General features: G+C 47.9%; 1 protein-coding gene across 1 annotated transcript in view; it reads left to right on the plus strand.

Moving 5' to 3' along the window:
- The first annotated feature begins 620 nt into the window (after nucleotides 1–620).
- The window catches only part of GGT1 (gamma-glutamyltransferase 1), a 30,211-nt gene continuing 17,924 nt past the window's right edge, over nucleotides 621–12,907 (plus strand). Inside the window, exons 1-7 of the mRNA XM_006874927.1 lie at nucleotides 621–781; nucleotides 4,990–5,120; nucleotides 5,267–5,353; nucleotides 8,039–8,231; nucleotides 8,539–8,696; nucleotides 9,250–9,399; nucleotides 9,737–9,873. Coding sequence (XP_006874989.1) covers nucleotides 621–781; nucleotides 4,990–5,120; nucleotides 5,267–5,353; nucleotides 8,039–8,231; nucleotides 8,539–8,696; nucleotides 9,250–9,399; nucleotides 9,737–9,873 — 1,017 coding nt within the window. The remainder of the gene's footprint in view (nucleotides 782–4,989; nucleotides 5,121–5,266; nucleotides 5,354–8,038; nucleotides 8,232–8,538; nucleotides 8,697–9,249; nucleotides 9,400–9,736; nucleotides 9,874–12,907) is intronic.

Raw genomic sequence — 12,907 nt, forward strand, 5'->3', positions numbered from 1 at the left:
AGGCTGTCCGTCTTTACAGGAGAAGACTGCCTCATATTTCTCCTGAAGACTGTCTGATGAGTTTGAAAATTGCCATTCTTTGGGCAAGAACCCCAACACTTAGCTCACTGTACCACCAGGGCTCCTGGGAGAAAAGCCGGAAGTAATCATGTGTGCCTCAGTCTCCCAAGCTGCTCTGGGAGCAGACAGGAACTGAGCAGAGGGAGGGTAGGCAGGGTGGCCTCAGGGACCCCTCCATTTTACAGGAGAAGCAGAGGGCTGTCACAGCGTGAGGGAGACGCCGGTTATTTTGCCAGCCATCTCAGTCAAGCCCTCCTGATTTGCTGTGCCAGACTCAGGGCCCTCACTCACTTACAGGAGGTAAGTACTGTCCCTTGGGGAACACAGTGGGGTGCCTCCTTAAGGGGCTGTGGGCAGTCCAAGGGAGGGGATTGCAGAGGGTGGTCCTTCCCAGAGGGCAAAGCTAAGGATGACAGGGGACTAGTTGTGGCAGCAATGAGACCAGGCAATTCTGGCTGAGGAAAGGTTTAGAGGTCTCAGGGAGACCTGAGCCACATTTCTGAGGCCTAGAATCTAGGCTGGGGTGAGCCTGACCTTGCTTGCCATCCATGTCTAGAGCAATGAAGAAGCGATATGCAGTTCTGGGCCTGTTGGCTGTGGTCCTGGTGGCCCTCATCGTTGGCCTCAGCCTCTGGCTGCCCTCGTCCTCCCAGCAGCCCCACCATGTGTATCCCAGGGCGGCCGTGGCCACAGACGCCAAGCACTGCTCAGAGATTGGGAGGTAAGTAGGACGGTCTGTCCAGGGCAAGGTTTGAGCAGCACTCGGCTGGGCCCCATTCTCAGCTCCAAGGCTACCTGTCGATTAGTAATTTTGTATCAATTCCTATCCCGCATTATGTACAAAACCCAACACCACCAATTACCACTGAGTTGATTCCCTCTCACAGCACCCCCATGTGGGTCAGCGTAGAACTGTGCTCCACAGGGTATTCAATGGCTGGTATTTTGGTAATGATCACCAGGACTTTCTTCTGAGGTGCCTCTAGGAGGACTTGGACCTTCAACCTTTCGCTTGACAGTCATGCTTTAACCACTTGTACCACCCAGGGACAAAAACCAATTTTCACTTAACTGAAGGCTAACAGAAAAAAAAACATATACTGTTACTAATGACAACACTTTGTAATTCTTTTTTCCTATGACAGAGTTATTTTAGCTTGAAAAAGAAGACAATGGTGTGGCGCTGTGGGTTAATGTGCTGGACTTGCAAAGTCTATTTGAACCACAAGGTTGGCAGTTCAAGTTCACCAGTTGCTCCTTGGAAACCTTATATAAGGTTGCTATGGGTCGGAACAACTCGACAGCATTTAACGACAATAACAATGTCCCTAAATGAAAATCCAAACCCAGTGCAAATGAGTTGACTCCAACTCACAGTAATCCCATGTTGTTTTTGTGAAGTGCCATAAAGTCGGTTCTGACCCATAGCGACCCTGTACAGGGTTTCCGAGGAGCAGCTGGTGAGCTTGAACTGCCGACCTTGCAGTCAAAATGCCTTTGCAGTCTGGTGCATTAACCCACAGCACCACACCAGCAACACTACAGGACAGAGTAAACTTGCTCCTTAGGGTTTCCAAGACTAAATCTTTACAGGAGTAGACAGCCTCACCTTTCTCCCTCGGGACAGCTTGATCCACTATGCCACCAGGGCTCCTTATAAAGTCCCTGTTGTTGTTATTAAGTGCCATCGATTCGATTCTGACTCAGAACGATATTGTATAGGGTTCCGAAAGTGGTTGGTAGGTTGGAACCTTGCAGTTAGGAGTTCCACACTAGGACTCCTATAAGGTCCCTGTTGTTGTTGTTAAGTGCCATGGAGTCAGTTCTGACTCACAGAGACTCTATATAGAGTTTCTGAGGTTATAAATCTTTTCGGGAGCAGAAAGTCTCATTTTTCTCCCGAGAAGCAGATTGAACCACTGACCTTATAGTTCACAGCCTAGTGTTTATCCTATAGTGCTACGAACTCCCTGTAAGATCCCTGTTGTTGTTGTTAAGTGCCTTCAAGTTGTTTCCAACTCATAACAATCTCGTGTAGGGTTTCTGAGGAGCAGCTAGTGGGTTTGAACTGTCAACCTTATGGTTCGTAGTCCAGTGCTGATCCTACAGTGCCACACCAAGAGTCCATAAGATCCCTAGGTAGTGCTAATACATTGGTGGTTCTGATTGTTGTTGTTGATGCTGAGTTCTGACTCATAGTGACCCTGCATAGGGTTTCCAAGAAGAAGCTTGTAAATTCAGATTACAGCCATGAAAAATGTATGGAGTAGTTCTACTTTGTAATGTATGGGTCACCATGAGTTAGAATCCACTAAACAGCATGGATTTGTTTGATTTCTAAGCCCATCAAAACTGGCTGCAGCAGTACATCTGCAACAGTGGCTCAAACATACCAACAGTTGTGAAGTTGCGAATGGTATAGAACTTGGCAGTGTTTTGTTCTGTCGTACATAGAATATTGAACCCATTGTTGCTGTCACTGGGTCTAACCATCTTGTAGGGGGGGTGGGTTTCCTCTTTTTTATTGATTCTCCACTTTACAAAGCATGATGTCTTTGTCCAGGGTCTGGTTTTTCCTGACAACATGTCCAAAGTATGAGAGACAAAGTCTTACCTTCCTTGTATTTGAGGAGCATTCTGGCTGTACGTTTCTAAGACAGATTGGTCTGTTCTTCCGGCAGCCCATTGTACTTTCACTATTCCTCACCAACATCGTAATTCAAATGCATTGATTCTTTACAGTTTCCTTATTCATTCTCCAACTTTCAAATGCATATGAGGTGGTTGTAAACCATGTAATTGTCCAATTCAAAATGGCCAATACCAGTTCATTTCAGCTCACTGATGCCCAGGATATCGATGTTCCATTTCATTTTTGGCGACTTTCAATTCTCCTAGATTCATACTTCATACACTCCATGTACACATTAATTACTAATGGGTGTTTACAGATGTTTCTTCTCATACTGAATTGTGCCTCATCAGCAAATGAAGGTCCCGAAAGCTTTGCTCCAGGCCACTCAAGTCAAGAGGCAGCTCTAACCCGGTTGTATTTTGAGTGCCTTCCAAACTCAGAGGCTCATCTTTCAGCACTATATCTGACATGTTCTACTGCTATTCATAAGGTTTTCAGTGGCTAACCATTCAGAAATAGTCCACCTCTCCTTCTTCCTAGTCTGTCTTAGTCTGGGAACTCCACTGAAACCTGTCCACTATGGGTGACCCTGCTGGTATTTAAAATACTAGTAGAATAGCTTCCAGCATCACAGCAACACACAAGCCACCACAGTACAACACACTGACAGCTAAGTATTGGTTTTAAAGTTACATGTCTAATTTTAAAAGGGCATTTCTATGGGATCCTCTTTATCATTAATAATATCATTAATATTACATGTAAGTAAAATTTTACTGAAGATAATTCAAAACTGGCTGCAACAGTACATCAACAGGTAACTGATCCAGAAGAGGACATAGACCGAGGGTTATCATTGCAGACGTCAGATGGATCTTGGCTGAAAGCAGAGAATACCAGAAAGATGTTTACTTGTGCTTTATCGTCTATGCAAAGTCTCTCAGCTGTATGGATTATGACAAGTTATGGACAACATTACGAAGAATGGGTGTTCCAGAACACTTGACTGTACTCATGAGGAACCTGTACACAGACCAAGAGGAAGTCCTAACAGAACAAGGAGCTACTGAATGGTCTAAAATCGGGAAAGGTGTGTATCCTTTCACTAAACTGATTCAATCTGTATGCTGAGCAAATAATCCAAGAAGCTGAATTATATAAAGAAGAATGTGGCATCGAGATTGGAAGAAGACCCTCATTAGTAACCTGTGATATGATGTAGATGATATAGCCATGTTTCCTGGAAGTGAGTAGGATTTAGAATACTTATTGACGAAGATCAACGACTACAGCCTTCAGTATGGATTGCTCCTCAATGTAAAGAAAACAAAAATCTTCACTACTGGACCAATAAACAACATCGTGATAAATGGAGAACAAACTGAAGTTGTGAAAGACTTCATTTTGCTTAGGTCCACAGTCAACACTCATGGAATCAGTAGTCAAGATAGCCAATGATCTGCTGCACAAAATCTCAGTAAAGTGTTCAAGAGCAAAGATACTAGTTTGAGGATTAAGGTGTGTCTGACCTAAGTCATAATATTTTCATTTGCCTCATATGCATGTGAAAATTGGACAATGAATCAAGAAGACCTTAGAAGAATTGATACATTCGAATTATGATGTTGGAGAAGAATATTAAAAGTTGCGTGGACTGCCAAAAGAACAAACATATCTGTGTTCAGAGAAGTACAGCTAGAATGCTCCTTAGAAGCTGGGATGGTGAAACTTTGTCTCTCATACCTCAGACATGTTATCAGGAGGGACTAGTCTCTGGAGAAGGACATCATGCTTGGTAAAGTGGAGGGTCAGCAAAAAAGAGAGTGGACCCCAATGGAATGGATTGGCACAATGACAGCAGCAATGGACTCAAATGTAAGAACAGTGGTGAGGATGGTGCAGAATCGGGCAGTGTTTCGTTCTGTTGTGCATAGGGTAGCTATGAGTCAGAATTGACTCAATGGTACTTAACAACAACAACATGGTAACGTCTTAAAGGAGCCCTGGTGGTGGTGTAGGTTAAGTGTCAGATTGCTAACTGCAAGGTTGGGAGGTTGGAACCCAGCAGCTACTCCATGAGAGAAACATAAGACTGTCTGCTTCCTTAAATATTTACAGCCTTGGATACTGACTGGGGAGCAGTTCTACTCTACCTTAAAGGGTCACTATGAGTCAGAATATACTCAAGGGCAGTAGTTTTGTTTTTAATTTTACAGCCTCCTTCAAGTCCCTCCTTTGGGCAGGGTGGGTGCAGGAGGTGGGGCCTGCAAGTCCTCACCATTCCTAACATGCAGGGACATGCTGAGGGATGGCGGCTCGGCGGTGGATGCTGCCATCGCGGCGCTGCTGTGCGTGGGGCTCATGAACGCCCACAGCATGGGCATCGGAGGTGGCCTGTTCCTTACCATCTACAACAGCACCACGAGTGAGTGCCTGGGGGGTAGGGGGCGAGTGGCACATCGTGGGTAGTCCATCTGGGGCAGAACTTCAGCTTTAGGAAGTTCCTGGGCTCATATGGGGTGAAGATTCTGGTGTTGGTCTGACCTGCCTACTACATGCTTCTCCTTCCAGAAAAAGCCGAGATCATTAATGCCCGAGAGGTGGCCCCTGAGATGGCCTCCACCACCATGTTCAACAACTCAGACGAATCACAGAAAGGTAAGGGCACAGGTCCTTCCCCAAGTGACCCATTCATGCCTAGAACCTGAGGGACAACTCTGGCAGCTGCTGGACCCAGACCACCGTCCCATAATAGATGGCCAAGGCCATTATCATAGGGGTAAATGGTTGGGACATGTGTTACTCTGCTCAGGCTTCTCCAGACTCACTCTGTATGAGGAAAACTAGGCTTCAAACCAGTTCCATCATGGCCAACAAAGCAATATTAGAAGAGAACTGAATTTTTAAAATGTGAGTATATCAAAACAATAACTGGCATGTGAAAAAATGCCAAGTCAGAGCCCTGAAATGGGAGATTCAGGAGAGGCATGGTGAGCCCTTTCTGCCTGATGCATGAGATTGGATTATTGGCAAGACTGTGGAGAGCAACACACATTCAAAGCATCAAGGTTGGCTGCTATCTTTGAGCTGTTGTTTCTGATTATAAGAAAAAGATTTAGTTGCTATGCAATTCGCATGCTGCCCCTATTTTCTAAGAAAGAGATTAAGCTTCTAGCAGGGTTTCAACAGGTAATTTTCCCCATTCTGGTTTTCATGCAGTTCACCCACATTTTTTTTTTTTAAATGTTTTATTGTGAATTATGTGATATGGGAGAACATTAGCTTTATATTCATCCTATCGTGTATCATTTCATTGCCATGATTACAATCCCCTCCATGCATCATCAACAAACCCCGCAAACCTCAGCATACAGCCCCTTTCCCTCTCTGGGTCTACAGTCCCCAGCCGTTCCATCTTTCCATATCATCATCTCTGCCTCCATCTTTGGCATCACTGTTTCTCTGGGTAAGGTCCCACACTCCCGCTCTTCTCCCTTGATGGTCCCAGGGACCTCCGCTTCTGGACTGCAAAGTCAATCACTCCCCTCCTTTTGCTACAGATCGTCTACCTTTACATTTCCAACCCTCACAGTCAGTCCTGACAGCAATTATTCACTATTGTGCCACATGAGTGCTATCCCCAACTCCTTTCATCAGCCCTGCCCAGACAGATAGTTAACCCACATTTTAAAAATTCTGGTCTGTTTCGATTTCAAGGAGCCCTGGTGATTCAGTTACGTGTTGGGTCTGCTAACTGCAAGGTCTGCAGCCTCAGAAACCCTGTGGAGCAGTTCACCTCTGTCCCGTAGGGTTACTGTGAGTCAGAATCTACTTGACGGCAGTGGGTTTGTGTGTTGTTTCAATTTCGCTTTGTTGGCCATAACTGTGCTCAAAGTCCCAAAGGAAAAATAACCATATTCCTATAGCTCACACATACAGGAGCCACTTGGCCAGCACTCTGCACTTGTCACCAGTGAGCCCCTTGAATCTTCCCTGTTCTCTTAGATGGGGTGCCATGGGGATTCCCATGGGCTTGCTAAGGTCCAGAGGGATCTTGAAAATTGGCTGGCAGGTGGTGAAGCTGGTATTGAACCCAGGCTGTCTAAACCCCAGAGCTTGCATTTTAAATACCCCAGAGCTTGCATCCTGAACACCCATCCATCCCTTTGTTTGTGGAATTGTTCTCTAGGGTTTGGGACTGGGACTCCCTTTTCTAACCTGGGCCTAAGCAGAGACAGAAGAAAATACGACTTAACTCTGAGTCAGCTCCAACACATAGAGACCCCACATGTGTTAGAGGAGAAGTGTGCTCCCTAAGATTCTCAAAGTGTTGATGTTTGGGGGAAGTAAATCACTAAGTCTTTCTTTTGAGGTGCCTCTTGGTGGACTCAAACCTCTAAGCTTTGGGTTACTAGTGAGACTGTTAATTGCACTACCCAGAGACTCCTTAGCTAGAAAGGGGGAGCAGTGGCCACCAAGGGGTGCCGGCTAGGCTAAGGGATAACAAGGTGGAGGAGACAGGGCTGGGTCTGATCCCCCAGCTATAGGCTCTGGCCTGTAAGTGAAGTCCACCACCACTACAACACAGAATCTTTATATTTCATCAACTGAGAGAGTTAGAATGTGTGCAGATGAAATCATTTAGAAAATAAGAATGCAGGAATCTGATACTTAGCAGCCTCAGTTGGTCTGCGAGAGAAAGATGAGGCAGTCTGTTGCTGTAAAGATTAATCCTATGGGGGCACTTCTACTCTGTCCTATAGGGCCCCTATGAGCCAGAATTGACTTGACAGCAGTGGTGGTGGTGGTGGGAATTCTGGATGACCCCTTGGAGGAGTTGGAAGGCCCCCATTATCTCAGGGTGGAAGTGGACGGGGGTCATTGCTGTCCCTTTCAGGGTAGATGGGAGCACTCTCATGGGAGCAGGGTAGAGTTTCCAGTAGAATCATGGGCTTCGCAAAGATGTGATGGGAAATATCAGCCCACAGAGGGGACAGGGCAGAGATTGGCTCTAGGTTGTGGGAAAGCAAGCCCTTGCCATGGACTAGCTCAGCCTTGGGCTCTGAATGATGCTGGTGGAACCCATGAGTCTTATGGGATAAAATGCTTCCCTACAGCCTTGCTGGGCACCAGTAATTCAGTCACATACACCTCTGTAAAACCCAGTACCCACGCTATCACCTCTCCCTTCATGCCTGACATGCCCCATAGGATCTCAGGACCTATCTCCTTCCTGAGTTCTTCTGGCTCCATATAAATGGGTGGCAGGGAGGTGTCCGGGACACTGCCCACAGAGGCCTTCACATCCCCTCGTGTCTTTCCCCTGGACCTGTCTTTCTGTAGGGGGGCTGTCCGTGGCTGTCCCTGGGGAGATTCGAGGATACGAACTTGCACACCGGCGGCATGGCCGGCTGCCCTGGGCCCGCCTCTTCCAGCCCAACATTAAGCTGGCCCGTGAGGGCTTTCCTGTGGGGAAGGGTCTGGCTGCAGCCCTGGAGAGTACCCGGGACACCATTGAACAGGAGCCCACACTGTGGTATGTCTATGTGTGGCCAGGTCCCTGGGGTGTGGCCTTGGGGACCCTACCGTGATGAGCTGATGAAGACACAGGGCAAGTCATTCCTACCATGCATGGGGATGCATCCTGAGCATGCGTCTGAGTGCCCCAGTGGGCCCTGGGATGAGCCTGGGTGGGATGGACTGTCAGGGAGGGGGATCCAGGAGAATGTCCCTGTGAAGAGGACTGGCAGTGACCATTCTATGGCCTCATTTTCCTGGTGTGGTTGGGCTGGTAGGCGAAGATCCCCGCTACAGCCCACCTCACCTGAACACCCTCTGTCCAGCGAGGTATTTTGCCGGGATGGGAAGGTTCTGCGGGAGGGGGAGCGATTGACCATGCCGAAGTTGGCTGACACGTACGAGATACTGGCCCGGGAGGGCGCCCAGGCCTTCTACAACGGGAGCCTCACGGCCCAGATTATTCAAGACATCCAGGCAGCTGGTAAGGGGCAACTCAAGCAGAGACAGAGCTTCACACAAGAACCCGGGCTGAGGGCTGGGGTGGGTGGGGGTCCAAGGTGGGAGGCTGGGTTGGGCAGGGCTCGTAGGAAGTGGCAGGGTCAGTGCCAGGGGAAGTTGCAGCTCCTACTTAGATCAATGCAGAGAGACTGTGCCATCGCAGACAAAGCCCCCATGGAAGATGGAGGGGAGAACACTAAGGTACAGATAGAGATATCCAGTAGGATTCCTTGAGAGATGGTGCCTGAGCTGCAGATGGGGCGCACTCTGTCAAGCCGAGAAAGGCATGGCATTTGGGCTTCATTCAGCAGGAGGGCTGCATGGGTTCTCCAGTGAGAGGCATGTATGTGTGTCTACAGAAAGACAAAGAGAGGAGGTTTCCTGTAAGCAAGTGGCTCATGCAATGGCAGGGCTGCTGGTCCAAAAGCCATAGGCAGGGGATGGGGGCAGACAGTGATGGGAAGAGTGCAGGGTTGAGAGAGCTGGCATCGTTCCATCCCCTCCACCATGGCTCAGTCCTGTCTCCACCCTTGCAGGGGGAATTGTGACTGCCAAAGACCTGCACAACTACCATGCGGAGCTCATTGAGCACCCACTGAATGTCAGCCTCGGGGACTCGGTTCTCTACATGCCTAGCGCCCCCCTCAGCGGACCTGTGCTGGCCCTCATCCTCAACATCCTCCAGGGTGAGCAGCCCTGGTCTCAGAGGCCCCTGCTCTCCTATACACATGACTGAGCGCCCACATGAAGCACAAGTGCCTACAGAGGGCAGTGCTGCATCATGTCCTGGGGGTGGAGACAGTCATGCAAATGCAGGAGTTCAGGGCTGGACAAGCCCTTCTCCAGCCTTCCCCTCACAGCAGCCCCTAGATGGTCACTGCTGGCTATTTAAGTTTTAGCTTTTCCCTTCTTGAGGTGAGCAAACACACTCAGGAAGGGAGATGTGAGTTGCCCAGGACATCCAAGGCAGAGTGGTAGGTGTCCCTGGGGGCCTGCCAACATCCCTCGTCTCTGCCCAACCAGGATACAACTTATCCCGAGCCAGCGTGGAAACCCCCGAGAAGAAGGGCTTGACATACCACCGCATTGTGGAGGCCTTCCGGTTTGCCTACGCCAAGCGGACCCTGCTGGGGGACCCTAAGTTCGTCAACATGACTGAGGTAAGGGACACCCCAGCCTCAGGCTGCCTTTGCTAATACACTCAGTCCCCAGACTCTGTGTCAGGATGGAATTTGGACTGAGGCCTGGAGAGAATCCTGTCTTCACAGATCTGTGGGTGGGTGGGGTGGGGAGACAGGTTCCACAACCAGTTCTTACCAACCCCTGCTCTGGCCACCCTTCCACTTGGGGACTCTGCTTCTAGGCTCTGTGGTCACATAAGGTGAGGACAGCCCAGAGCCAGTGGGTTTCCCCAGGAACCAACATACTTCCCAGATGCCCATTCCTCACATCCTTTCTTGCATAAGTAGACACTCAAGTCCCTCCTTGACATCCTTGTCATCCATGGCCAACACTTGGGTAGACCTGCAGACCCCCTCCCTCTCTGCTTCCCCCCTGATCTCCTTGCCTCCCACTCTCTCCTTGTGTCTTCCACCCCCACCTCAGCCAGTGGTCTGGTTTCTTGTCTTCGGGAGGTGATAGGTGCTGTGCCTTCTCACCTGGCTTCCGGAGGAGATGATTCCTGTATTACTCACCCTGGGTTTGCCTTCAGGGCCTGCCCCTCTCTGACCTCATCTCAGTCCCTTTGTAATAGTTCCTTCCGTGGAGAGACATGCACTGTTCTCACTCCCAAAGGAGTCCTTGACCTGACTGGTGCAAGGAGTTATGTGCTGGATTACTAACCAAAAGGTTGGCAGTTTGAAACCACCCAGAGGTGCCTTGAAAGAAAAGCCTGGTGGGTGATCTGCTTCTAAAAGTCCACAGCCATTGAAATGCAGCACAGTTCTGCTCTGCACATGCGTTGCTGTGAGTCAGCAACAAATGTTCCCCAAACCTACTGGACCACCCATTCCTCCTGCAGGACCCTTCAGCGCAAACATGACCAGTCACCTACCTCTTCTGCTCTGACCTGTCTCTTGTGGGGCTCCAGTCCTCTCCATCCAGCCTCAGTTTTCCCTCCAGACCCCTCAAAGTAACATCTTACCCAACATACCACACAGTCCCTCTCACCCCAACTTTGCATTTTGCAAACTTTCACACCTTAAGCATTGGGCTATTAACTGAAACATCTTTGGTTTGAACCCACCCGTCACTTTGCAGGAGAAAGATGAAGCTGTCTGTTCTTGGAACGTTTTACAGTCTTGGAAACCCTGGGGGTGGGGAGAGGGGCAGTGCTACTCTGCCCTATAGGGTGGCTTTTGAGTCTGAATCCACTTAAGAGCCAACTCATGGTGTAGAACTCTGACTCCTTTCTTCCATAGTATCTCTGGGTAGGTTCAAACACCAACCACTTGGTTAGTAGCCAAGCGTTTCACCTTTTGTACCATCAGCAGTGTGAGTACAGCCACACTTCCTCCTCTGCCAGCCCCTATTACCTGCTTTTCTGGGTCACTTGGCAGCAGTATCAGCACTGACTCTCAAGGCTGTATCTTTCAGAATGAGGGCATCTCTGACAGCACATGTATGACTACATTTCCCCTGGGGTCAGGCCTGTTAGATCCAGGGTCACACAGGCTCATACTTGGCAGTTCTTCTCTGGCTCTCTAGTCTTGCACTGAGACTAGACCCCTTGGCTACTCTGGGAATATTTTGCAACCCAGAGCCATTCCCCTGAAGAATGTCCACCAAACTCAAATCAGCTCACTGCCAGTGAGTCCATTCCAACTCATAGCAACCCTATTGGACAGAGTAGAATTGTCCCATAGGGTTTCTGAGGTTGGCAATGTTTACGGAAACTGACTGCCTCAGCTTCTGGAGGGGCTGGTGGGTTTGAACAACCACTGACCTTACAGTTAGCACCTGAACACTGCTCCACCAGGGCTCCATAATGTCCACATCCTAGGATAAGCAGAACTCCAGGGGTACTGGTATTGTTTAAAACTTCATGACTGTCTCAGGGGCCATAGGAATCTTATTTATTGATTAATCAGCCTTTTATTTATTTATGTAAGATTTCTTATACAAGGCAGTCAAAAACATTTCTGAATATCATAATTCACCATTGCTATTAGAGAAAATAACAATGATTGAGATGGGATAAAAAGTCAGACTGTCCTGTATTAAACATCTCATAACAGCACAGAAGATACTGCCACAGTATCCTGACCTTCATGTGTCAAATGAAAATAATGTTTAAGCCCTTTTTTTGTTGTTGTTTTTTTGCCTTCACTCACTCTCTCTCTTTTTTTATTTTTATTAAATTAAACCTTAAATGGTTTTTATTGTGGGTTGAGTGAAAGTTTACAGAGGCAGATCATCAGTTTTACATTCAACAAATCATACACCTTGCTTCATTACAATGATTATAATCTCCTCCAAGTACCATCAATTAACAGTATTTCTCTCTATTCACTTTAGCTTTTTAAAAAACAAACAAACAAAACCCACTCAGGCAGATATAATAATTTACATCTCCAAAGGGCTCATTCTGCAAGTCTGCCTCCTGGCTACCAGCTCTTAGTCGCTCTCTTCTTAGTCCATGAATCTAGAGTCCTCAGCCGCTCCCCCTCTCTACGCCCCCTCATCTATGCCTCCATCTCTGGGGCTGTTGCCTCTCTGGATAAGGTCCCACGTTCTGCTTGTGTGTTTTTCTCTTGATGGTCCTAGCATCCTCTGTTTCTGGATTGTAAGATTAACCACTCCCCTTTTTTTGTTACAAACTTCTACCTTTGCAATTGTGATGGTCGCCAATAGTCATGATAACAATTATTCATTATTGATTCTTACGAATCTTATCCCCATCTCTTTTCACCAGACCTATCTAGACAAGATGACAGCTATTCTTCCCCCCCGCCCCCCATACTCTTAAACTAAACTTCCTCTTGAAACCTTGTAAGCCAGTCACTTCTTGCCTTTATTGCCCCATCATTTTAGGTAGTCACTGTCTAAGTTGCCCATCCCTATCTACCCTGTGTACAGAGGGGATAGCATTGATACTTGATGTAAAGACTCTTTCCCTCTCTGTTGGTATTTAGAGTAACTACCGCTCTGAGTATAGGTCAGGTTCATCATGAAGATGTATCTTCTGTCACTGTA

Source organism: Chrysochloris asiatica, unplaced genomic scaffold (genome assembly GCF_000296735.1).
Source record: "Chrysochloris asiatica unplaced genomic scaffold, ChrAsi1.0 scaffold00306, whole genome shotgun sequence".
NCBI classification, from domain to species: Eukaryota; Metazoa; Chordata; class Mammalia; order Afrosoricida; family Chrysochloridae; genus Chrysochloris; species Chrysochloris asiatica.